Raw genomic sequence first — 27698 nt, 5'->3', positions numbered from 1 at the left:
AAAGGAGGTAGAAGAAGAAGTCAAATCATTCAAAAACCGTAAACTATAAAAAGACTGAAAACTGAAATATTGCCAAGAATAGGCCATATTATGACATACTGCAAGCTAACCTAAAGGTGAACTTACCCTTGTATGTACATGAAAGCAAGTGGTACTTCATCAAAAAGCAAAAATATGCCTTTTTTTGACCTTTTAATGGTTTAAATTCTTTAAAAAAACAACAAAAACAAATAAAAAAACAACATGGATGTTCCTTCCATTAAATGAAATGTGGGTGAAACAATAGTTTATGCAGATTCTGCATGTTGAAATGGAATCTTTCTCGTTGGCAGACATATGTAGGTCTGGCTGTCAGGCAGTGACAAAGACGTAGAAAATGAAGGAACACATCTGCTAATAACACACTTTGTATTTTTAGAGCACATTGATGCCGCAGTATTACAGGGTCAGTGGAACCTTGCAGTGTCTCCAGCACATCTTGCACAGGATCCAATCCGGCCGGGGCATCTAGGGAAATAAAGAGACGTCCTCAGAAGAGCCGCAGGCCGGCTTTGATTTCATCCAGTTCATTCTGACTCCACAGCAGATTTTCAGATGGGGTGGGAGCGACAGCAGGGGAGCTGGAAAGAAAAATACAGTAGTCTTGGGTCAGGGAGAGAGAGAGGTGCTGCTGGGAAATAGAAAGGGAACATTAACCACAGCATTTCCTTGTCTAATTAAAGCTCATCACTCTGGGTTTAAAGACAGCACTTAAAGGGGTTCTTCACCTTTCAGATAACTTTTAGTATGATGTAGAGAGCGATATTCGGCCACAATTTACAATTGGTTTTCCTTTTTTATTATTTAAGGTTTTAAAGATATTTAGCTTTTTATTCAGCAGCTCTTCAATTTGCATTTTAATCAATCTGGTTGCTAGGGTTCAAATTACCATAGCAACCATGCATTGATTTGAATTAGAGACTGGAACATGAATAGGAGAGGCCTGAATAGAAAGAGGAGTAATAAAAAGTAGCAATAACAATACATTTGTAGCCTTACAGAGCATTTGCTTTTTAGAAGGGGTCAGCGACGCCCATTTGAAAGCTGGAAAAAGTCATAAGAAAAAAACCTAAAAATTATAAAACTATATAAATAAAAAATAATGAAAACCAATTGAAAAGTTGCTTTGTTTTGGTCATTCTATAACACTACTAAAAGTTACCTTAAAGGTGAACCACCCCTTTAAAGGAACAGTTCAGTGTGAAAATAAAAACTGGGTAAATAAATAGGCAGTGCAAAATAAAAAATGTTTCTAATATAGTTAGTTAGTCAAAAATGTAATGTATAAAGGCTGGAGTGAATGGGTGTCTGTGCCAGAACACTACTTCCTGTTTTTCAGCTCTCTAACTCTGAGTTAGTCAGTGACTTGAAGGGGGGGGGGCACATGGGACATAACTGTTCAGTGAGTTTGTAATTGATCCTCAGCATTCAGCTCAGATTCAAACAGATATGACCCATGTGGCCCCTCTCAAGTCTCTGATTGGTTACTGCCTGGTAACCAGAGAGCTGAAAAGCAGGAAGGAGTGTTCTGGCTATTATGTTAGACATCCAGTCACTCCAGCCTTTATACATTACATTTTTGGCTAACTAACTATATTAGAAACATGTTTTATTTTGCATGGGCTATCTATTTACCCAGTTTTTATTTTTACACTGAACTGTTCCTTTAAGAGAAACAAGCCCTGTTTTTATATTCATTACGCTAAAAGGTCAACGTCCAATAGTAAAACGTTTACAATGGCAGGTCCTGGAGTTCTCTATTGGGAGTTTATACATACAGTTGAAGAATCCGTTATAAGGAAAGAAGCTCAAAATTACAGAAAGGCGTCTCCGATAGACTCAATTTTATACAGACAATCCAAATTTTTTAAAATGATTTCCTTTTTTCTGTATTTTTATAACAGCCGCTTGTACTTGATCCCAACTAAAGGTGGCCATACACGGGCCGATAAAAGCTGCCAACAGACCGAGTCGGCAGCTTATTGGCCCGTGTATGGGGCCCCCCCGACGGTCTTCCCCGATTGAGATCTGGCTGAAAGTCTCCCAGATCTCGATCGGATGGGACAAAAAATCCCATTGGATTGTGGCCGCATCTGTTCGTTGATGCGGTCCCGGATCGGATCAGCCCGATATTGCTTAAGGTGGGCATATCGGAGAGAGATCCACTCGTTTGGCGACATCGCCAAACGAGCGGATCTCTCCGTGTATGGCCACTTTAAGATAGAATTAATCCTTATTGGAGGCAAAACAATCCTTCTGTGTTTACTTCATGGTTAAAGCTTATTTTAGAAGACTTGAGGTACAAAGATCCAAATTATGGAAAGATCCGTTATCCAGAAAACCCTAGGTTCCGGAGTATTCTGGATAACAGGTCCCATAGCTGGACATAACACTGCAATACTTCAGTAGTGAAAGTACATGAGCATTGCTTCTCCTAACAGCACTATGTCCTCCCTCTTACCTCAAGGTAAAGCTGTGCCCATTCATCTGGGTCTCTGTTCCCTGCTGCTCCAACACAGACATCTCTGAATAATTATCCACCAGGAGGCAGCCTGGATCCTCTGTTTGCCCTGGGACAAGCCCAAGAGGATACTCGCTCCATTTCACAAGCTCTGCAAGGACAAAAAAAAACGGAACACTGTAAGAATTCTAAGGTGTAGCAAGTTTCCTTCCGTAGATCAGCCCCTGGAATTCTATATTTAGGATGATTGTTGCTCTTGAATTCTAAGCGACTATATAGAGGGATTTTTTTCAGGTTCAGAGAAGCGTATGCAATCCGTGCCCCAGTTATATTAATTTGAAATGCTAACACTTGCATGCAGAGCGGAGGTTGGCCTGAAAATGCCTGCTTTTGCATATTTGGGCCGACCTCTGCTGTAGTTGCCTAAACACAAGCCAATGTAACTTAGAGCAGAGGGGGCATGGAGCTGATCTGCTTCTCTCAGCCTGGGAGAAATATGCAGTCTGAGAGTAGTGAGCCAACACGTCTGCCTGTAGCTTATAGAGCATGTGTTAACCAACAATGAATCCAGTAATATATAGTCCTATCATCAGACAGGCCTATGCCATTTAGGAGCCTACAGATCTTCTCCTCTTCTCTTTAAAGCAATACCTACACGTTCCTATAAAAATCATAGGAACATGTCAGTATCAAGTAGTTGCTGCAACTGGAAAATCTTCCCTCAAAGCCGCCGCCAACCCCGCGAACCTACTTTGACCCGACCCTCCGACACCGCTAAAAGACCTTCTGTTCAGTTTCAGTGACGCAGGGCTGGGGGCAGCGCAATCCCTTCTATAGGCGAATGAAAACAGGACTTCAGCCTATGGAAGTCCTAGTCATGGCATTTAATTGCCCTTTAAAAGAGAGAAAATGCAATAAAAGTCCTGTGCAGAAATACCCTAATCCTTAAGAGACTGCTGTATTTCCCAGAAACAGGCAGTTACCAATCTGCAGACAAAAAAACCAAATAACCACACTGGCAGTTACTTTACCTTTAGGACTATCTATCTAATCTATCTATCTATCTATCTATCTATCTATCTATATAGTCCTAAAGGTAAAGTAACTGCCAGTGTGGTTATTTGGTTTTTATGACAGCCTTGGCCTTAGTCCCATACACAGAGCAGCACCTTATCTGCCTCTGTTGGAAATGATCTTTAATCGCTGGAGACATAATAAGGAAAGGCCCAACTGTTATTGATCCACTCATACTGGACAAACACAAATCCAGCCTATGGATAAGAAAACAAGGGCTACATAAGATGAAAGCTTGCTCTGGCGCCAGAAAAGGCGGATCTTAGGTTCTACAACGGTAATAAAATAATGAAGATATTGACATCAAAGACATCTTTTTTTTTTTTTATGTAAATATATAGTGTATTTATACTTTTAACAGGAAATAGGTCATAATTATCAGCCTTGTGTATGGCACCAAAAAGGAAGTAATAGTTAAAATATATGGTAAGCTATTTGAGATAAGGAAAAGCGTCTTCTTTGTTTACCGTCTACATGACTAATGATATTATGTATTTGCATTTGGACATACGAGATCAGGTTGTCCTCCTGCTAGCCTCTGTAAATTAGTTTTTTGATATTAAATTTACTGTCCCATGAAAAATGAGAAATGAAAAGCTTAAGGGTAAAGGCACACCTGGCGATTCGGGGAGATTTAGTCACCTGGCGATTAATCGCCTCATCTTTGCGGCGACTAATCTCCCCGAACGCCTTCCCTCTGTCTTGCGCTGGCTATAATGAAAAGTTGCCTGCAGCATGGCGCACACGGTGCTTCGTATTCCGAAGTCGCCCATAGTTTCCTCGTGAGGCAACTTCGGAATACAAAGTGCCGCATGTGCCATACCGAAGGCGACTTTTCATAATAACGAAAAGTTATTGTGATATGAAAAGTTGACTGTGGCACACGCGGCGCTTCGTATTCTGAAGTTGCCCGAAGTCGCCTCACGAGGAAACTTCGGGCGACTTTGGAGTATGAAGCGCCGCATGTGCCATGCCACATGCAAATTTTCATTATAGCCGGTACAAGACAGAGGGAAGGCATTCGGGGAGATTAATCGCTGCAAAGACAAGGCGATTAGTAGCCAGGCTACTAAATCTCCCCGGATCGCCAGGTGTCCCGTTACCCTAAGGGAGGCTAAAAAACACAGCAGTTTCCATCAGATTATTTTAATGACAACTTTTCCTTTATATTACCTTCACTGACTTCCCATGGGGATCCATGTAACGCAGCTCTCCTATCTGCAGATAGATTTGCGTTTATCACGTCAAAGCACTCCTCATCATACGACTCCTCAGTGGCCATTTCTTCATCCTCCGTTTGTTCGCTCATTTCCTGATCGCCGTCCTCCTGCGCTGCTGGACTATCCCAATGATTGTAAGCTCTACTCTTGGAATCCTGCTTGATTTTCCACTCCAGGCTTTCCACAGTGTAGATTGGCTGATCCCGGTAGTCTAGAGAGCGGTCGTACACTCCTTTCTGAACATACAGGGAGCAGAGGGAAAGCAGCTGCTCCTGTGTATTGGCAGGAATGCTCGGCTTCATGTACTCAAAGATTCTGGTGGAATAAAAATATGCCGCTATTAATAAATTAATAAAATATACATGTAAATTCTCCACCTTGATGGAGGTGAAACCCGCTTACTTGATAAGGTTAGACAAGGCAATGAAATGTTTATATTTGAGGGGGGGAAAAACAACTTTAATAATATGCATTTTATGTTGCCTTGCCCATTGTTTTAAAGGGGTAGTTCACCTTCAAGTTAACTTTAAATATGTTATAGAAAGGCCAATTCTAAGCACTTTTTCAATAGGTTTTCATTATTCCTTTTTTTATAGTTTTTTAATCCATTGCCTTTTTATTGAATCTTTCCAGCTTTTAAATGGGGGTCACTGACCCCATCAAAAAAAACAAATGCTCTGTAAGGCTACACATTAATAGGGTTGCCACCTTTTCTTAATGGTTTTACCAGCCGGTGGGGGGGGGCAGGAACAAAAGGCGCAGTCCGCAACACAGAGGGGGTGGGTCCACATACTTTGCCCGCTAAAAGGGGGTGGAACCACATAGTGCAATGGCAAGAAGTCCGAAAAAAAGTCAGTTCTGAGCGCATTGGGGTGGGACAAGGGTATTACAAATTTACCAGCAACTACATTGCCAGTAAATTTGTAAGACCGGCCTTGGCAAGCATTTTACTGGTTAAAATACCAGCCGGATGGCAACCCTACACATGAATTGTTATTAGGGATGCACCGAATCCAGGATTCGGCCTTCTTCAGCAGGATTTGGATTCGGCTGAATCCTGCTGCGTGGCCAAACCGAATCCTAATTTGCATATGCAAATTAAGGGTGAGGAGGGAAATTGCGTGACTTTTTGTCACAAAACCAAGAAGTAAATTTTTTTTCCCTTTCCACCCTAATTTGCATATGCAAATTAGGATTCGGTTTGGTATTTGGCCGAATCTTTTGGGAAGGATTCGGGGGTTTGGTCGAATCCAAAATAGTGGATTTGGTGCATCCCTAATTGTGATTTCTGATTTTTATTCCTCGTCTTTCTATTCAGGCCTCTCTCCTATTCGTATTTCAGTCTCTTATTCAAATTAGTGCATGGTTACTAAGGGAATTTGGACCCTAGCAACCAGACTGCTGAAATTGCAATCTGGAGAGCTGCTGAATGAAAAGTTAAATAACCCAAAAGCTACAAATAATAAAAAATTAAAACCAATTGCAAAGTGTCGTATAATATCACTCTCTACATCATACTAAAAGTTAACATAAAGGTGAACAACCCCATTAACCAAAAATCCCCTTTCTCTTGATTTAGGGGTGCTGTCAATGGCAGGTAATAAAACTTGACTTTCTCCTAGAAATTAACTGGAGGAAGAAATCCTGGTTTAATGTGCAGGCCTTAAAACTCCAAACCATGGGCAAGACCTTTGAACAGGAAATAAAGCTTTAAAAAAAAAAAAAAAAAAAAAAAAAAAAAAGGGGGGGGAGGAGGTCTTTATGACAAACCAGTTAGTGAGATTGGGAGTGAGTGCACAACTGCTGCAAGTTGAAATTCCAAAGTGTAAGGTTGCAAAAACACGAGGAACATTTACATTATATTTAAGTCCATTTAAGTCATTCCCTAACCGGCGAAAATTCGCCAGTGATGGCTTTGCAGCCATCGCAACACTTCGCCAGGCGTAAATTCGATAGGACAACGACAATTCCCTAAAGTTGCGTCCAGGACGCCGAACGCTGGCGAACTTTCGCTAGCGTTACTTCGGCAATCAAAGCGAAGATGCGCTAGTATTGCCTAATTTGCATATGGCGGGAAATTATAAAGTTGAATGGACGTATATGTTGCAGCAAATACATTACATTACACATGAGCCCAGTGTATAGTTTATGTTCCACGTGTTAGAAAATGTAGGGGGGACCCGTTTACCCAAAAAACTATTTTTCACTCTGAAAAAAGGGAAAGACGGCAGCGTTTTTTAGGACTTAGAAAAGTTTTGCACTAAAAATTGAGGAAGCCCTATCCACTCCATTGCACTTCGCCTGGTCTGAGCTGGTGAAGGCAAGTCTGGTGAATGAGGCAACGTTCAGTAAAATCCGCATCTTAGTGAATTTGCGGAGTTACGTCCGTTCACCAGAGCGAAAATTCTCCTGGCGTTAGAGTGCGAAGCAACACTAGCGTCTATCTCCTTCGCTAGCAAAGTGACGCCTGCACCCGTTATGGATTTGGCGAAGTTTTGAAATTACGTCACGCTATCGAATTTTCGCTATCGTTAGTCGCTTCGCCCTTAAGGGAATCTGCCCCTATGCTTCTATTGACCCCTGGATGGCAGGATACCTGGTGCCCTTAGAAAAATACATTGCGTCTGCCTCATGCTGGTGGGAATAGCTGAAATGAATATGAAGAAAAGCACCATGTAGTATAGTGTCAGTGAGGGGACAAGACAGGCAATGTGTGTATGTAAGCTATGCTAAAGACAGACAGGTCATACTCACAGCTCTAGGAGTTTAGGGGTCGCCCGGCATGGAGATTCCAAGCATTTTTGCATTAGCCTTTTCCACTGGAGAAAAACTTTGTGAGTAAACAATTTCAACTTATTTTTAGCAGCAGTTTGATTGCGGGAGTTTTGCGAGTTCTTTTTATCACCTGTAGTAATTGGAAACAACCATTTGCATTGTTCAGTCAGTGACAGTATTGATCAAAAGTCGTCTGCCCATTTCTGGATTTTTAGCACCAGGAACAGCCAGGTCTTAAAGGGATACTTTTTTTTTTTCTAACCGTTTTTTTTATATTTAATTTTGAAATCTGACATGGGGCTAGACATATTGTCAGTTTCCCAGCTGCCCCAAGTCATGTGACTTGTGCTCCAATAAACTTCAGTCACTCTTTACTGCTGTACTGCAAGTTGGAGTGATATCACCCCTTCCCTGTTAGCAGCCTAACAACAGAACAATGGGAAGGTAACCAGATAGCGGCTCCCTAACACAAGATAACAGCTGCCTGGTAGATCTAAGAACAGCACTCAATAGTAACATCCATGGCACACACAAGCAGCACTGGGCAAGCAGAGAATGGCACACACAAGCAGCACTGGGCAAGAAGAGAATGGCACACACAAGCAGCACTGAGTAAACAGAGAATGGCACACACAAGCAGCACTGAGTAAGCAGAGAATGGCACACCCAATCAGCATTGGGCAAGCAGAGAATGGCACACACAAGCAGCACTGAGTAAGCAGAGAATGGCACACCCAATCAGCACTGGGCAAGCAGAGAATGTCACACACAAGCAGCACTGGGCAAGCAGAGAATGGCACACACAAGCAGCACTGGGCAAGCAGAGAATGGCACACACAAGCAGCACTGGGCAAGAAGAGAATGGCACACCCAATCAGCACTGGGCAAGCAGAGAATGGCACACACAGGCAGCACTGTGCAAGCAGAGAATGGCACACACAAGCAGCACTGGGCAAGCAGAGAATGGCACACACAAGCAGCACTGGGCAAGCAGAGAATGGCACACACAAGCAGCACTGGGCAAGAAGAGAATGGCACACCCAATCAGCACTGGGCAAGCAGAGAATGGCACACACATGCAGCACTGAGTAAGCAGAGAATGGCACACACAAGCAACACTGGGCAAGCAGAGAATGGCACACCCAAGCAGCACTTGGCAAGCAGAGAATGGCACACACAAGCAGCACTGGGCAAGCAGAGAATGACACACACAAGTAGCACTGAATAAGCAGAAATGGCACACCCAATCAGCACTGGGCAAGCAGAGAATGGCACACACATGCAGCACTGAGTAAGCAGAGAATGGCACACACAAGCAACACTGGGCAAGCAGAGAATGGCACACCCAAGCAGCACTTGGCAAGCAGAGAATGGCACACACAAGCAGCACTGGGCAAGCAGAGAATGACACACACAAGTAGCACTGAATAAGCAGAGCATGGCACACCCAAGCAGCACTGGGCAAGCAGAGAATGGCACACACAAGCAACACTGGGCAAACTGAGAATGGCACACACAAGTAGCACTGGGCAAGCAGAGAATGGAACACACAAGCAGCACTGAGTAAGCAGAGAATGGCACACACAAGCAGCACTGAGTAAGCAGAGAATGGCACACACAAGCAACACTGAGTAAGCAGAGAATGGAACACACAAGCAACACTAAGTAAGCAGAGAATGGCACACACAAGCAGCACTGGGCAAGCAGAGAATGGCACACACAAGCAACACTGAGTAAGCAGAGAATGGCACACACAAGCAACACTGAGTAAGCAGAGAATGGCACACACAAGCAACACTGAGTAAGCAGAGAATGGCACACACAAGCAGCACTGGGCAAGAAGAGAAAGGCACACACAAGCAACACTGGGCAAGCAGAGAATGGCACACACAAGCAACACTGGGCAAGCAGAGAATGGCACACACAGGGAGGGCAGAACAGAGCAGGAGACAGGAATCAGGACCAGTCTAATATGTACTACATACAGTGACACAGTGCTGGTGCGCCATTAGCATTTTGAATAAGGTGTGAACACGTGAACAATGTGGGCAGTTTCAGTCTGGGTCTCAGGTGTGAACAGTACAGGCCTTAAATAATAGAGGATACAGGATATAAATAATAGAGGTGTCACAAGTGTGAACAATACAGGGGATTACAGTCTGAATTTTGAGGTTTAAACAATGCAGGGGCCAGTTAATCTCTGTAGTGATACCTTTTAAATTTTACATATGGTAAACAGACACAGCATGTGGGGGGCCACAGAAGGGGGGCCGCCAGTTGGACAGCCCTGTTATAAATAAATAACTGCTTCCATCTGCCTAAATGAAGGATTCACAAGAACGATGAGAATTGCAGTTCTAGAGGGACACAGGTTGGCTAAATTGGATTCAACTCTTCAGCAAAGAGCCAGTAAAAGTAGCAAGGACATATAAAGGCAGCTATTTCAGCACAGGTGCAGCGTCTCCTCCATTCACAGGTATTCACTCAACATCAAATCAACTTACCAGCACGCTGATTGGCTAGCAACAGGTCATAGATCCAGCAACTTAGGTAGTGGGCCCTGAGGTTTTGGTCCATGCACTGCCCCAGGCTGACAAACATGGTCTCCAGTAGCTCCTGCGTAAACACCTGCGAATGCAACACCTTCAATAACGGAAGCCACATGCGGTAAAATGTGCGAGGGACGTGCATGTTTTCCAAGTTTGCTGCATCAAAATAAAGGAGTAGTACAAATGAGCTGATGAGTATCAAAGCAATGAGTTTCAGTTTTACACAACATCGTGTGCTCAAGACAGGTCTGTACATAGAGCGTGAATACTCTCAATGCCCCTGCAAGCACTCATAATTGAACGACTGCTTTTGCATAAGCCAGCGGCCATGAAACACGGAGAGTCAGCTGATCATTGTGAGAAGGTCAGGGGAGTGGCAGATCAATATAGACAACGATGAAGAACTGCAGAAGGTCTCCACCCATCATTAAGATGAAAGAGTGCATTAACAGCATTGGGACAGTTAAAATTAATTATATCTGTATGACATTGTTCGACAGTTAGCAAGAGGTTCCCCTATTAAATTCTTATGCTGAATATATGATAAATGCACAGGCTGCACTCAATATAGTAAAGACAGAACATAATAGCAATGATTCAAAACACTATGGTTGTGTTTCTTAACCTTTAAGAGAGGCCCAAATGAAATGTTGGAATCATGACCCAACATTTACTGTAGAATGACATATGAATAAACTTTAAATTGGTTTTCGTTGTTTTATTCTAGGTGTTTTTTTTAGTTATTTAGCTTTTTATTCAGCAGCTCTCCCATTTGTAATTTCAGCAATATGGTTGCTAGGGAAAAAAATTACCATAGGAACTATGCATTCATTTGAATAGGAGACTGGAATAGGAGAGGGCCTGAATAGAAATAGAAGTAATAAAAATAATGTTTAGCCTTACACAGCTTTTGTTTATTAAATCAGTGACCCCCACTGAAAGCTGAAAAGAGAAAAGGCAAATAATTAAAAAAAAACTATAAACCAATAAATAAGGAAGACGAATAGAAAAGTTGCTTAGAATTGACCATTCTATAACATACTAAAAGTTTACTTAAAGGTGAACAACTTAAACTTTAATTACTTTAATTGTAAGGAAAATTAATTGTATTAAAGAATTGTAAAAGCTGTCTGCAAAGCCCTTTAATCCAAAAAGCCACATGGAGAAACCCTTCTTGCTTTGTGGCTCTATATAAAATTATATTGATGAAGTTTAAAGGGTTTTTCTGCCCAATTCTGGGTTCCCAAGTCACAGCAAATATTGCACTATTGCACTGGTTGAACTTTTTATGTTACAGTATTAAATACCTTTTATTGTTCTGTACATCATACAGAGAAGCAACTCATGCAATACTGAATGGCTACCAGACTAGGGGGATCTCTTTGCACCTATGCCAGATTCATTACCCCTCCTCTGGCTGACAGGTTCATAAGCGGAGACATGAAGAGGAATTCTCTCTGTAATGTATGAGCAGTTATACTTTACCTTCCTTGTCAATTTGGAGAGTTAAAAGCTGTTTTGTGGTGGGTATAAGAAATCCTTCCTCTAATAGCATCTCAGCAGATGTGTCTGGCCTGTAGGAAATAAACAATATGCCCTCGTTATATAACTACATACAGGAAATGATGGGTATTGATGTGGGCAGCAAGTTTCTGGCTTTTCATTTTCATTTGTTTTGGAATCTCCCTGTTCCCTATTGTAACATCTGGATAACCAAAGGGTCTGCTGTGAGGAACAGACTTGATCAAGATGATGCCAGATTCCCTTTATTTGTATAGCTCAGGCGACACAATGGCTGCCGTAAAAGTATGGATCCCAAAGAGGGCCTCACCTATTGCAAAGACCTTTTTATAATTGCACAATGTTTCCCAGAACCTCCAGTGTCTAAACGATCCCGGTATAGATATCTAATGATTTAATAGTCATTAGCTGGAAATAAAGAAGAAATAGTGGGGTGTGTTGTTTGAAGGCACCATCCTCTGCCAACAAATATTAGTCAAGTGAAATAACTCAGAGAAAAAATGTGTACAACAAACAGATCATGCAGGCTCTGGCAGGGAACGGCTGTTTGGGAGCCAAAGTCCCAAAAAAACACGAGATGTACAAACAGTGTCAATTTCATAATACTTCTACTTACAGAAGACTTCATGTGTAGGGTTCCCTTGTGGGTGGAGAACCATTTGAGCGCTATACTGATACACGGAGACTTGTGCCCACCCACTTTCAGGTTTGTGAATTAAAACTGCCCATATAAAAGGAACATCTGGTACATATGTGGTGTAGACAATGGTATAGACCAGGGATCCCCAACCTTTAGAACCCGTGAGTAACATTCAAATGTAAAAGTTGGGGAGCAACACTAGCATGAAAAATTTTCCTAAGGTGCGAAATAAGTGCTGCGATTGGCCATTTAGTAGCCTATGAGGATTGTCAACCTACATTGAGACTCTGTTTGGCAGTGCACCTGGTTTTTATAAAACCAAAACTTGCCTCCAAGCCTGGAATTCAAAAATAAGCCCCTGCTTTGAGGCCACTGGGAGCAACATCCAAGGGGTTGGGAAACAACATGTTGCTCACGAGCTGCTGATTGGGGATTACTGGTATAGACAATGTGAAATTGGCCAAAATATTTATTTCCAGCACAAATTGTGACATGCTATCTGGTTACTGACGTCCCTGACCCTGGCAACTGGAAAATGAATTAACTATTTTGCATGCCAGGACCAGGGGGGGACTGGGGGGACAATTGCGCCGGGCCCAGTGCTTTTTGGGTCTTAAAGGGCCGGCCACTATACTCACTCTGTAGCCGGGCCCCCACTGTTGTCAGGGTGCTGCAGAATCCGATGTGGAGGGCGGAGCTTCTTCTGCACAATTCTTTCCCTTCCTCAGCTTCTAAACTATTGGTAGTTTCATGAAGTCCTGGTAGAGCCCCACAGTGATTGGATAAGATTGGAGCAAAGGTCAAATTTCACCCTCCAGCCTATCCAATCTTTGTGTACATCTACCAGGAAGAAAAACAATAGCGTAGAGGCTGGGGAGGAACGTGCAGGCACTACAGCTGCGCACACCCTACACGATTCTGCGGCTCCCCGAGAGCAGTGGGGACTTGGCTAAAGAGTGATTATTATCAATGGTATTGAACAACTAAACCAGGCAATGCATTTTTTCTATTATGTCCTTTAAAATTGATTGTAAGTGAAGCTAAACACCATACAATTGTATTTTAGTAGAAATTATTCTTTAAAAAAAAAAAAAAAAAAAAAAAAAAGTCGTGTTTAACATAGATTGGGCTACTTAGCACTGTATACACATTTCGGAATCTTATTATCTGTGCTTTTTTTTTTTTTTTCTTTTTTTAAAAAAAACCTGGCCACTTACGTTTGGCTTGATTAATAACTTTTAGGATGGGAGGGCCCAGATGATTATGCTGTACGGGGCTCCGTGATATGTGATGACAACCCTGTCCAGGACTTTCCTACCATTCAAAAAGAAGCATAGTTGCTAGGGACAGAATGTCCATGTCTTCGATGCAGTTGGTATTCAAGTGAACATACCATTAAACGTGTATGGCTCTGTAACGTACTACATAAAGCAAGCAATGCCTGCCTCTGGTGATATTTCTAAGTGTCCAAAATGACAACCATTAGCTCTAAAAGCCACAAACTATTGATGTTAAACTATAGACAGGTCCAAAAGTAGATCATCACTTTGAACAAGGAAGTATTGTGGCTTTTGTGATTTTGCCTTTATCTTTAGTCTCTCTCCAACCTGCCATTAACAGGCTAAGAGCCTACATGATTTTATATTACTTACTGAAAATATCTGTAGGAACAGGGGTCACAGTAGGTGGACTTGGTTGCCATGTGGCCCCAGGTTAATGTAGTAGTTATGCATGAAGTTGCACTGTGGCACATTCTGGAACAAGAAATCTACAGGCATCTCCTTTTGGTATTCGGGACCAAGAACAATAGCATATATTTTGTAAACATTAAGAACAACTTATTAACATATTAAAGGTCTAAATAAATGTTTATTGATTTCCCTGCAGAGATTGATCAATCTCAAATCATTGCGATTTTCTCTTACCCATTTTGACGTGACAGATCTTTGACCTGAGCAATAAGCCATTCAAGCTCCGCAGTAGAATTCCACTGCTTCATTGATTTCTCCTCCTGTTGAAGTTCTTGAAAAATCTGAAAGGAGAAACGCAGAGCATGAAATCATTAGCTGGGATATGCAGCAGCACACAGAAATATACGTCATCCATTCCCTTAAAGGGGTGGTTCACCTTTAAATTAAAGGAACAGCAACATCAAAAAACAAGTTTTTTAAAGTAATAAAAATATAATGCAATGTTGCCCTGCACTGGTAAAACTGCTGTGTTTGCTTCAGAAACTCTACTATTGTTTATATAAATAAACTGCTGTGTAGCAATGGGGGCAGCCATTCAAAGGAGAAAAGGCTCAGGTTACACAGCAGATAAGCTCTGTAGAACATAATGGTGTTATCCACTATTTAACCTGTGCCATATACCTGTGTCTTTTTCAATTTCCACCATTGCTACACAGTATCTTGGTTTATATGAAAATTATAATAGTGCTTTTGAAGCAAAAACATCAGTTTTACCAGTGCAGAGCAACACTACATTACCGTTTATTTTTATTACTTTAAAACACTTTAATTTTTTAGTGTTACTGTGCCTTTAACTTATAGTATGATGTAGAGAGAGATATTCTGGCATATTTATTTTTTTATTATTTGTGGTTTTTGAGTTATTTACTTTTAATTCAGCAGCTCTCCAGTTTGCAGTTTCAGCAGTCTGGTTGCTAGGGGCCAAATTACCCAATAACAATACATTTGAAAACTTACAGAGAATTTGTTTGTTAGATGGGGTCAGTGACCCCCATATTACAGGAAATAGAAGAAGGCGGCAAATAATTAAAAAAGTATAAAAAAAGAAAAAATGAAGTCCATTTGAAAAGTTGCTTAGATTTAGCAATTTTATACCATACTAAATGTTCATATAAACAAACTGCTGTGTAGGAATGATGGAAATTGAAAAAAAAGGCTATATGGCACAGGTTAAATAGTGGATAACAGATAACACCATTATGTTCTACAGAGCTTATCTGCTGTGTAACCTGAGCCTTTTCTCCTTGATGGCTGCCCCCATGGCTACACAGCAGCTTGTTTATATGAACTATAGTAGTGTTTCTGAAGCAAACACATCAGTTTTACCAGTGCAGGGCAACACTGCATTATATTTTTATTACTTTAAAAATCTTTTATTTTTTGATGTTACTGTTCCTTTAACGAGTGAACATTGTGAAACGCCGCAAAGGACCAACAACCTACAGCAAAGCTTTAGAAATTCAAGTCCTTTAAGATGGTGTGTCCTGTATCTTTAAGATAGATTAAAACTGGAATGTGTGAGATCAAAATCAAACTACGTTAGAAATAAACGGAATAGGCCCTGTTTTTGTTGGATTTTGGACGAGTGAGACAAAGCGAATGGACTGAGAGCAGAGATAAACACTCCTCCAGACTGACTCAGAGTATAGGATTGCCAACTAAATATTGGCATAGCTTTCTCAGTATCACAAGCAAATGTTTCTACATTGTAAACGCCATAACTACCAAATTAGAGAGGATTTAGGTAAATCAGAGTCAAGGGAGTGAATATAAACCCCAAATAAAATACAGGGGGGATGTGGGACGAAAACCAGTGTAACAGTGAGTCTGTGTAATACAATATTAGTATTATTATTTCACTTTTACCACAATTATCATTAGACAGATACATGGCAGGCCACCTTTAGATGTATTTAGAAGACACCCTGCTCGTCTGCATAAAAAGAGCATTTCCAAAAAGAACACGGACGCTAAATAATACGACATACAGCAGCTAAATAATGACCAATTTAAACTAGCCAGCAAGTAGGAGGAAATAAGCAAGCAAAAATGATGTTGTGGGCAAACAGTTGAGCAAGAGGAAGGAAGGGCAGCTGGGTGCTTGTGGTGCACTGGGACGTATCAGTATCAGAAAAAAGAAGTATTTACACGGAACTTATTGCCTGTCTATGTATAAATCAATTGTTTAGGTGTTACCCCATGTTTGGATCGTCAGTATCCTGTAGCATCTGAACTTACACAACTTTTACCTTAATAAACGTCATCCAAACCGTCTTTACAAATAGGGAAAATGGAAAAAATAGGGTCATTTGTTTCCTTGTTCAGTGCAGCAGGTAAAAAAAAAAAAGTTTAATAAAGTCTAAGGAAATACCCATAGGAACCATGAACTTGAATAGGAATAACTGCTGAAAGGAAGCACAGCAGAAATTGATTTTGGCAATATCAGCCACCCGACGATGGGAAACCGTTGCTTAGAATTCATGCTTAAGCTAATAAACATTAATTTATTTATTCCGAAATGAATATTTATATCTTCTGTAAACTAAGAAGTTTTATCTTGGCTAAAATGTTTATAACAAACGTCTATTCCGCATCCATTTCTACTTCTATTGCAACGACATGACAACTTGTAAGTATATTTAGAGACATTGCTTAAATACACCTGGATGCTAAATTTGGGGTGAACATTTATGGGCTGGCCTAGGAAGTATGGCTGATACTGCAGTGTATTCATACATCTGTAAACTTCTTATGAGCTAAGGCAGCGAGGGCCTAAATGTTATATCTCAATGGGTGTTTGAACCAAAAACTGTCTGAAAAACACTGCTTTATAGAATACAAAACATTATTTGTCATAAATACAGATGGACACCAAGCATGAATAACAGCAGTTGGAACTATGGATAGAGTTGCATATGCTGAGATCGGAGAAAAGGTTCTTCTATTTGAAGAATCGAGAGTACAGGCATTACAGGCATGGGATCCGTTATCCGGAAACCATAATCCAGAAAGTCTCCCATAGACTCCATTTTATCCAAAGTAGAACTAGCCTATTGGGTATATTTAATTTTTACATGATTCTCTAGTAGACTTAAGGCATGAAGGTCTAAATTACAGAAAGATCTGTTCTTCGGAAAACCCCAAAGTCCCGAGTATTCTGGATAACAGGTCCCATACCTGTACTATACACCCAGCTTTCTATCTAACTGCCATAAACTAGATTCAAATTGTAATAAATAGGCCTCCCACTTTAAAATAAATGTAACAAAGACAGCAGAGCCAAACTTGGTCTAGAGTAAAACCAACCCTGATGTGCTGCAAAGTCAAAGCAAAAAGGCACAAGCCAGCTGCTGGAATATTTTGTACATCCTCAATTTATTAAATTCTTATACTAAAAGATGCAGCTCTGTACACCAACTTACTCACACGAATTACAGGAAGGCCTGTAATTCGTCCTTTTTCTCTAAGATATAATTAATCCTTATTAAAGACAGAACAATCCTATTGGGTTTGTTTAAAGTTTTAATAATATTTTTAGCAGACAAGGTATACAAATTACGGAAAGACCCCTTATCCGGAAAACCCCAGGTCCCCAGCATTCTGGATAACAGGTCCCATACCTGTACATCATAAGAGTAACAGAACAAAATGGGGTTTTTTGTTATAAAAATGGGTGTTCCTCTATTTCCCTTACAGAAGGTTAATGACTACAGAAATAATTTTGGTGCTTGGTGGAATGTGAACATATTAGGCGATGATACAGGGTAAATTCCCTTTAGCAGCTGGAAACGTAGGGTTTTTTTTTTTTGTTGTTTTGTTTGATCTACCAGCTTTGCCTCAGATTATATGTAGGTGATCAGGATTAAATACCTTGATATTCTTCAATCAACAAACATATTAATGCTACACTGAAAATAAAAAGGGGTGGTACAAGTTAAAGGGGAACTATCGCAAAATTTAAAATGTGATTAACATTTTCTAGGCTAAAGGAACCCCCCTATAGGATATATTGGATTTAACTCTAACAATGAATATCAGACACCCAACTGCTGCAAGAAGACAGAATGAAGAGAAACAGATGCTGAGAGAGGGATAGTGAAGATAAACTTGATTATTTCAGAAACGATGCAGAATATTTAATTAATTGTATTGAGAAAGTTTCCTAATTTTGATGAAGCTTATATTAAATTTTTATTTTTGTGATAGTTCCCCTTTAGCTTTTAAGATGTTATTGAATGGCCTGTTATTTGTAACTTGTGAATTATTGACCTTCCTCTTCTGCCTCTTTCCAGATTGGAATTTCAGAAGCTATGTAGTTGTTGGAGGTAAACGACGCCTCGTACCCCTCCTAAAAATTCTTGTTACGGTTCCTTATTTTTCTGTTCAAATCTTCTCCTATTCAAGTGTATCCTTGAAACCACGGGTTGCTATGGTAAACTGGACCCTAGCTACTAGATAGTTGCCGAAATTCCAAACTGGAGAGCTTCTTAACAAATCGCTATATAATTCAAAAGCCACAAAAATGGAATATTACTATCTACATCATACTGAAAGTTCATTTAAAGGTAAACTTCCCCTTTATCGTGAATAGAATAAATGGTATAAAAGTATGTTATTTTCCTTTCAAACTCTGGAAATTTAGAAGATCCTGTGACTGCAAAAAAAAACGTACGTTAGAATCACATGGCTTGACATTTTGGATCAGGTATGCGATGCGTTGGGCAGATATATATCATATTTTTGTACAAATGCCTCCACTGGGTGCGGTTTCTTTTACGTGCACAGAACTATGTTTTTATTACGTATCCCTATAATGTAAATACTGTTAAGTACATTAGGGAGAAATTTACCTTGAACTGCTCAGTTATATAAGAGCGTAGGGCATCTCTGAGTTTACCTACACAAAAGGAAATAGAAAGCAGTTAATATCTTCTTTTTTTTTATAACTTTTACTGTTTACTGTTGAAAAATTCATCATACTGACAATGTCACTTCAATAAATAGAACATTGTCTCAAAGCCTCCTCTCATAAGAAAACAGTAAGTGGCTGTTTCCATAGAACAACAAAGTCTCTTGATCTTGGACTTGGGCCTTGGATGAGAACAGCCGTCATCCAAACTTTTTTCAAAGGCACTGCATATGGATCGAATCAGTTTACTGATATTCATTCATTCATTGAATATAGAAAACTACCCTTTAGGATGTATTTTTAAAGGTATCTTGAAGCCCTGCTTCCATCCAAAGCAAAATCCAGTACTGCAAACAAGTATGGGGAAAGAATACCAACAGGCGCAAAACTGCTGCACGGGTGCCTTTATTCACCGTCACACGACATGTTTCGAGCTTGGTAGCTCTTTCTCGTTTCACACTTGAAGAAGAGCTACCAAGCTCGAAACATGTCATGTGACGGTGAATAAAGGCACCCGTGCAGCAGTTTTGCGCCTGTTGGTATTCTTTCCCCATACTTGTTTGCATTACTGAATTCATTCATTCATTCATCCCCCCCCCCCCAGTGATTTACAGATTCTGTTCTATAGCTATGGATCAACATAGAGAAAGCAAGTAACCAACATATTTTGCTTACTTGGGTTGAAAAGTGTATAAAAAGGGAAATTGTTAAGAGTGAGAAAAGGAATGCACAGAGGTTCAGCCCACTATATTTATGCAAATCTAAAATAGTCAACCCCACAGGGGCAGCTGGTATACATAGTAGTTACATACATAGTAAGTTAGGTTGGAAAAAAGACACACGTCCATCAAGTTCAACCTTGCCTTACTGCTAGTTGATCCAGAGGAAGGCAAAAAAAACATCTGAAGCCTCTCCAATTTGCCTCAAAGGGGGAAAAATTCCTTCCTGACTCTAAAATGGCAATCGGACCAGTCCCTGGATCAACTTGTACTATGAACTATCTCCCATAACCCTGTATTCCCTCACTTGCTAAACACCATCCAACCCTTTTTCAAAGCTATCTAATGTATCAGCCTGTATGACTGATTTAGGTAGGAAGAGGTTAACAATAAAACGCTGCCAAGGCAGCAAGAGGAAATAACCATTTAATTCTTCTTCATCACCAGCAAATTCCTGATAATCTCATATAACCTATTGCAGTGTAAACAGCACTTGGCACTGACTACAAAAGCTGCTCTAATGGGAAAACCCCTTGGAAAGCCCAACATCCTGCTTTGCTAAAAAAGAAGAGGCAGGGATAGGCCTGGCGAGGCACTTTTCCCAAAACAATTGAATACCTTACAATAGTTCCGATGTATAGAGATTAAATATTGTAGCCAGAAAGAGTGTGTGTGAGAGAGAGAGAGAGAGAGAGAGAGAGAGAGAGAGAGAGAGAGAGAGAGAGAGAGAGAGAGAGAGAGAGAGAAAGAAAGAGAGAGAGAAAGAGAGAGTGTGTGTGTGTGACCTGTCCCAATGATGTCATGACTCACACAATTATTAACACAATAGGAGGTCCATGACAAAAACACATTCAACTCATATATTCCCATTAGGCTCAAATATTTTGCATACCTCCCAACATTTTGGAAATAAAAAAAGGGACAAAAAAGTTGGCACGTGTAGCGCGTTGACATTTTTTTTTTTTTTAACACATCCATTTTGGTGCCCACATCCCTTAATTACTTTGTTCATTTCACAAAATTTGGCAGGTTATAAAAGTTTGATCATATTTTTGTGGGTTTTTTTTCAGATATTGTAGTTTTGCTAATAAGGGTGAATTGCAATTTAAGCTGTGAGTCTAACTTTTCCCTAGGGACCTGTTATCTTATATTGTTACAATTACTTATTTGCTTATCTCAAAATTGTTACAAAAGTATCTTATCTGCTGCTGTGGCTGTTCTGGGCTCTCTGCCAAAAACCAATTAAAGTTAGTAACTTTGTTTCTTTTTCTGGCTCTTCAGTGCAGAGAAAAACAGGACTTTCCAGTACATTAGAGGGACTGTGGGATATCTAGTATAGGTAAATCTAAAAACAACTGGACTTGCTGAGTAATCAATGAAGAAGTTTCACTACTCATCCGAGCAGCTTCTTCAGACTGTGGGATAAGCTGTCAAAAGAGGGACTGTCCCTCTAAAAACTGGACAGTTGGGAGGTATGTATTTTGTATAAAGTAGGCATAGTAGCCGGTTAAGGAAAACTTGAAGCACAGCACCGGTTTGTGTTTAGAATAAAAAGCCTTTATTCATACACATGGCAATGATCTGAATACAGCGACGTTTCAGGCCCTGTTTGGCCTTTTCTCAAGCTTGGCCAAACAGGGCCTGAAACGTCGCTGTATTCAGATCATTGCCATGTGTACTGAATAAAGGCTTTTTATTCTAAACACAAACCGGTGCTGTGCTTCAAGTGTTGTCCCTCTAGTTCCATAATATGCGAATGGACGGTGGCCATTAACCACACTTGCACTGGGAAATTCTTCTTGAATGTAAAGGTGAAAATGGAGCTGACTCAATCAAGTCTACATAGTAGCCGGTTAAGCATGAATTGTTTGTAGCGGAGGGTAAACTTCCCATATTATTACATCAAAAACTGAAGTCAGTACACATATTAGGAGAAAAATATTCTTACAAATGCAACAATTTGTTTTGCATACAGTCAAATAAAGACTAAATAAATAAAAATAAAATGTTCCCAGTCTACTGTCTTGCACCAGAGAATTAATGACCAGGTCAACTAATGGTGGCCATACACGGGCCGATAAAAGCAGCCGACAGATTATTGGCCCGTGTATGAGGCCCCCCGACGGGCTTCTCCGATCAAGATCTGACCGAAAGTCAGCCAGATCTCGATTGGATGGGACTAAAAATCCAGTCGGATCGCGGCCGCATCTGTTCGTTGATGCGGTCCCGCAATCCGACCGCCCGTTACCATTCGTTAGGATCCGATCGTTGGGCCCTAGGGCCCACAATTGGATCAGCCCGATATTGCCCACCTCTCTCCGTGTATGGCCACCTTAAAACTATGGATTATCTGTATATCATGGCTTGCAATGAGTGCATTCATATTGTGCATTTTCATAGACATTATATAAATGCACTGCATACATGAAGACCTGTGGTGCCTGGCTTGGAATGGCTACAGTTACAAATATACAGCATTGTTTTCTCACGTGTGGTTAAACATGAACTGCTACAAATCTAGTAGCAATTAACATTTAAACAAGCATAAACTTCCTTATGTCTATATTTTTTTTAAAATAAATCTCACTGGCATAGCCTGCCACCTTCTGGGCATATACAGAATTTATATTTCATGCCATGTATAAGTAGATAATTTGTTAATGAGTTCTTTTCAACAGCTGTAACTGGATTTCATGTACCTCCTAAACCTATACAATTTACTGAATAATGAATTACTCACTCAGACAGTGAGTAATTATTTTGCAGTTTAGAATGTAGAATTGCCAAATAATATAACTACAAGGGCACTAGAAACACCAACCAGTAAGAGTCTGTTTTTTCTGTTCCTTAACTGAGAGAGGTGCAAGAACATCCTCTGTATCTTCAGAGTCCTCTTCATCTGACCCCCAGTGTGTGGATGGTGTGTTCCCCAACTGGCGGGACCAGTACTCACGCCTCAGCCACTCCATCACACAGTCCCACCCTGGGTAGGTAGCAAGGCAAGAAAATTATGTTAGACATGGATTAGGACACTATTTTTTATTATTAGGCAAGTAAAACTCAAGACAAATATTTTTGAAACTTCAACTTCTGGGTGAGAAATAAAGAAGACAGATTAGAGGCCAGGGACTAGTGAGATTTATACACATAGATGTACAGCACCCTTTACGGATTTTTATTTTCTTAGTATATCGGGCTCCCCCAAATGTAATTATTTATTTGCTCTGCCTTTGGGTCTCACCGTTCAGTCTGTGTGGCCTGGGTGCAATCGGCCCCAAGCCCTGCACAAATATTCCAAGGTTAATCCACCCTCTCACTGGCCTTCTGTGGGAGGGATCTTCATTGGGGTATAAGATGTATTGGAATACAAGGGATACTAAGGTCTCTGAGGAAGTACGTTGTTACAAAATGCGTTAGACCTTGTATGCGGTGTCTTTTAATTAAATGTAATAATAAAGACAACTGTTCTTAAACTGAAGCTGAATTGAGCGATCCTTGACCTTCGGAGTTCGCTGCAACATTCTTTGGATTAACAGGGACTAGTGAGAGACAGTGAGTGTGCTGCTGAAGCTATCAAAGTATGAACACTTCTCTTCAACTATGAGAAAGTGTTGATTGATAGGTTTAAATAAAAAGTCTAGAAGTTCAAGACTGGAAATACTCTGTACATATACTGTGACGTATTTAAAAAAAAATTGTATAAATATTCTGCCTGAGACTATGTGCAAGACAGCTCACGCTGACAATATATTAACAATGACCTAGCATAGGAATCAGAAATAAATCTAGATTATATATATATATATATATATTATATATATATATATATATATATATATATCTATCTATCTATCTATATTCCTGTTTCCACAGCACAGAAATGATCATTTACATCAGTCCCCTCCCTATTCATTATGGCCTCTACCCCCCAAATAATTGATCCTTACCTTTCCTGCACATGCAGAGTTTGGGTAATTTTCCATGGGTTAATTCATGTCGCAGGTTCACCACCCATTCTGGGATCTTCAACTGAAAAAGGGGGAGGGACATAATATTAGAGGCCACAAAATAACATAAGATCTGATCAAACCAAGACTATGCTGCAACCAACAATGAAAGAAAATATAAAAACGGATGCATCAGATCACTGCTATATAGGCAGGAACAGCTCCAATGCAGAAATGGAATTAAACATTATTATGCCACAGAATGTGGTAACTAAAGCACCAGCACCACAGAGTCTATGTCTCTGGATGGCTCTTTAACCCATGCTGTTCACTTGCCTAAAGGTCAACACACAATATAGATGAAAGAGCAAGCCACTGTTACAGAAAGGGTTGCTTTATCCACTTTTATATGGTTATTTTATTCAGCTACTGACTGCTAAGATAAATAAATCAGTGTAAACCAAATATTGCATTGCACTACTGGCACCCAGAATGAAGAGGATTATTACACAAATAGTGGTGAAAGCATATTGTAAGCTTTATCAGACATTGGACCCTTTGAAAAAACAGTAAAATTAAAAAAAAGAACACCCACCTCATTAGCCAGTCTCCGCAAAGGAATAGCGACCGTTTTCTGTTTGCGCTCAGTTATTAAATTAACAAACCTGTTAAAAAAAACAAGTGAAAAGTCAGTGCAAACAATAGGAAAGGCCCATTTACTGGTGGCTTGCGAATATATTTTGACCCCCCACCAGTGAATTATATTTTTCCTCAGCGCTCCTCTTTGAATGCAGTGGCCCAGAATTCTTTCTATAGAATATAATTAATATTTCATTTTATTCTGCCTATAACAGTGCCTAGCCAGAATCTTAATTCCCAGGGATACATCCCTTGTACATCCCATACCTATATAGCCTTAAAATTTGCTTAATTTTATCCTTCAATAATATAAATAATAAAGTCAGCAAAATCTGGTATATTTCAACGAAAGAGAATAACATAAATATGGGCAGACATTGAAATATTCTTATAGCAGCCTGATATTGGTGTGTCAGAACAAGAGTCAGTTCATTAGGGAAGACCTTGAGAAATGTTCCAGTAAGAAAGCAAGCCAAGGGTACAAATTTTGTTATAAGTTGCAGTCTGTCTTGTACAAATACTGGAAAGCTGAGACATTGTCTAATCACCATAACATCACAATATGTGAATTAGAAGCACAATATTCTGTAAGGAGCAAGAAAACATCCTAGACTACAACATTTGCTTTGCCTCTCATCATTTTACTCTTACCTAACAAGGGCAAGTCCATAGAGCAGCACAAGTTCCTCTGCCCCCATTCCTCCACTCATGTCCAGGATTTTGCAGCGCACAAGGTCAGCGGTGCACTCCACTGCAAGAGGCATGCTGTTGCCATACCTTAGGAGAGAAACAGACAACGAATAAAATAATCCACTGGCTCTTTAATCTTAACTTAAAGGAGTTGTCCATCTTTGAGTTAACATTTAGTATGATGTAGAGAGTGATAGTCTAACACAATTTGCAATTATTTTTTATTTTATTTTGATTTGTGGCTTTTGAGCGATTTAGCTTTTTATTCAGCAGCTTTCCAGTTTGCAATTTCAGCAGTCTGGTTGCTAGGGTCATAATTACACTAGCAACCATACATGGATACAAATAAGAGACTAGAATATGAATAGGAGAGGGCCTGAACAGAAACAAGAGTAAAGTCTAAAAAAGAATAAGGCTAGAAATGCTGTATTTTGTATACTAAACATAAACATGAACTTACTGCACCACAAGCCTAATAAAACAAATGATTTATGCTTTCAAAGTTGGCCACAGGGGGTCGCCATCTTGTAACTTTGTTATACATCTTTGCAAGACTACGCACATGCTCAGTGTGGTCTGGGCTGCTTTGGGATCATCATAAATTATCAAAACAGCACATGTCAAATAATATCTGCCAGAAGCCGATACAGCAAGACTGATTAATAATCAGAATATGCAGACTGCACTGGGTCCTGTGTTGTCATGTAATCTAATGTGGATTTTAATGATTTTGTATTGTTTATACAAACTTTCTCCAACTCTGCAGAACCAGTGGCTGCAGCAAAATAATCCTCCAAATAGAATCCCAGTTTATCTGTTTAAATCTGGCTCCATGATCTTTGACCCTGGAGCTGGAAACTCTGTAGGAGGTATAAAGGCAAAAATAAAATCCAATACAAATCTCTACACAGTTGCCGACTGCTCTACAGGGAAACAAATAAAGCTGCTCCCCCTGCTGTTCATAAGTATGATTGTTTCCCTGCCGAGCATTTAGGGACCGTCTGACAATTCCTATCCACAGCAGTAAATGAAGGGAGAATTTCACTGCATACAGTCAGGTTTCTTATAAAAAGGTACACATTTTTTAATTAAAGTATATCTCCCACGCACCTAGACCCCAGTGCACTGCATGTGAGCAAACTTAAGGTGCAATCTGGGCAGAATGCTGCCCCTTAATTTGTGCCACCATCAGCCTGGGCATTTGTGGCCTTATCAAAAATCCTGGCCTGGATGAACCACCTTACAAAAAAACAACAACACGGGATGTGATGTGAATAGTTAGCTGGGAAGCCAGTGTAGGGTAGCCATAACGTTTTACTCGCTGACTGATACTTGCTACCAACATTGGCCTAAATGTACAATTAACTATTCTTGTTCAAATGTAACATATCTGTCACAAGTTAAATCCTGTCAACAGGAGAAAATAACTCAAGTATCCTAATTACTGAAACAAAGATACTAGACTGTAGAAGAAGAGACATTAGTAGCAGAATGAAAGAGCAGGTGCTGCCATACATCTTGAGAATTGTAAATACTGTATTCATACATGGTGCTGCCATGAGAATAGTACAAGCTACAATAGTTTAAAGGGGATATAAAGGCAAAAAAAAAAAAATCCCATTTTATCTCCAATCTATCTCCAATATATTTTATTTAAAAAATGTCTACTGTTTTTATAAGAAACCTGACTGTATGCAGTGAAATTCCTCCTTAATTTACTTACTCTGACAGCTGCAGTTAGGAAACTTCACACAGTCCCTAACTGCTCTGCAGGGAAATGAACATACTTTCAAATGACAAGGGGAGCCCCCACCTTACTTCCCAGAACTTGAGCAACGTTGTTGGTTTCCCTGTAACAACTGTATAGATTTGTATCCACAGACCCAGTGCAGTCTGTATATTCTGATTATTAATCAGTCTTGCGATATCGGCTTCTGGCCGATATTATTTGACTTGTGCCGTTTTGATAATTTATGATGATCCCTAAGCTTAACCTCCCAACTGTAGCCCAGACCACACTGAGCATGTGCGTAGTCTTGGTCTTGCAAAGATGTTTAACAAAGAGGGCAGCCCCCTGTGCCAATTTTGAAAACATAAATCATTTGCTAAATTAGGCTTCTGGTGCAGTAAATTCATGTTTATATTTAGTATACAAAATAGAATAATGTTAGAAATGCTGTATTTTGTATTTTAGACCCTTTAATATCGAGCTGGTTCCTTGTTGAAACAAACAAGACCTTGACATACATAAGACAGTTCAGTTTAGTTTAGTTTTGACATGCAGCAGGTTGATAAAAGGACAAACCACTGGTTTTGTCAATGCCATAAAATATTATATGGCCAGCCACTTGTTAGGGAGAGATGCAAATGAAACAGTCAAGTATTTAACAGCATTAGAGGGCAGTAAGTGCAGTGCACACATTGGAATGGTAAAAGGACAGGCACAGTCACATTGTTTCAATTTGCTACTCGCCAATAGGAGGAGCCATAGGCCCATGCCACCCTCTCACCTGCTCTTCCAGGCAGATATCCTGTGTAGCGCATCTCGCTGCAGTTTGCAGTCCCTACTGTATAGATATTCCAAAACCTGCTCCCACTCCGCTTTACTGAGCCAAGCCACCACTTGCCTCCGACTCGCCATCTCCCATCGCACATTAAGGGTGCACAGGGATCCTTACCCTTCAGCCAATCAAAGCGCGGCCACTCGCCAATACTTGCATTCTATTGGTGGGTTACAGAGCAGCGAGAATGACTGTCCGTGCGG

General features: G+C 40.2%; 1 protein-coding gene across 1 annotated transcript; it reads right to left on the bottom strand.

Annotated features, from left to right (window-relative positions):
• Positions 1-224: 224 nt before the first annotated feature.
• On the bottom strand, positions 225-27682 carry las1l.L (LAS1-like, ribosome biogenesis factor L homeolog). Its single transcript, XM_018229790.2, has 13 exons — positions 27445-27682; positions 24896-25021; positions 24201-24270; positions 23606-23687; positions 22480-22641; positions 18881-18927; positions 14205-14311; positions 11604-11692; positions 10074-10274; positions 7549-7699; positions 4748-5109; positions 2501-2651; positions 225-620 (listed from the first exon to the last, which is right to left on the bottom strand). The coding sequence occupies exons 1-13, from the start codon at positions 27573-27575 to the stop codon at positions 530-532; spliced, it is 1770 nt and encodes a 589-aa protein (XP_018085279.1). The 5' UTR covers positions 27576-27682; the 3' UTR covers positions 225-529.
• Between the last annotated feature and the right edge of the window lie 16 nt (positions 27683-27698).

Source organism: Xenopus laevis, chromosome 8L (assembly GCF_017654675.1).
Source record: "Xenopus laevis strain J_2021 chromosome 8L, Xenopus_laevis_v10.1, whole genome shotgun sequence".
Taxonomy (NCBI): Eukaryota; Metazoa; Chordata; class Amphibia; order Anura; family Pipidae; genus Xenopus; species Xenopus laevis.
The sequence above is the reverse complement of the archived record's forward strand: the minus strand, read 5'-3'. Positions and strand labels throughout refer to the sequence as shown.

Coding starts and splice junctions, on each gene's coding strand:
- las1l.L (XM_018229790.2), bottom strand. CDS start 27,575: ATGGCGAGTCGGAGGCAAGTGGTGGCTTGGCTCAGTAAAGCGGAGTGG. Junction 18,928..22,479: donor GAAAAAACAGACTCTTACTG/GTTGGTGTTTCT, acceptor CCTTTTGTGTAG/GTAAACTCAGAGATGCCCTA. Junction 621..2,500: donor GGGCACAGCTTTACCTTGAG/GTAAGAGGGAGG, acceptor TTTTCTTTCCAG/CTCCCCTGCTGTCGCTCCCA.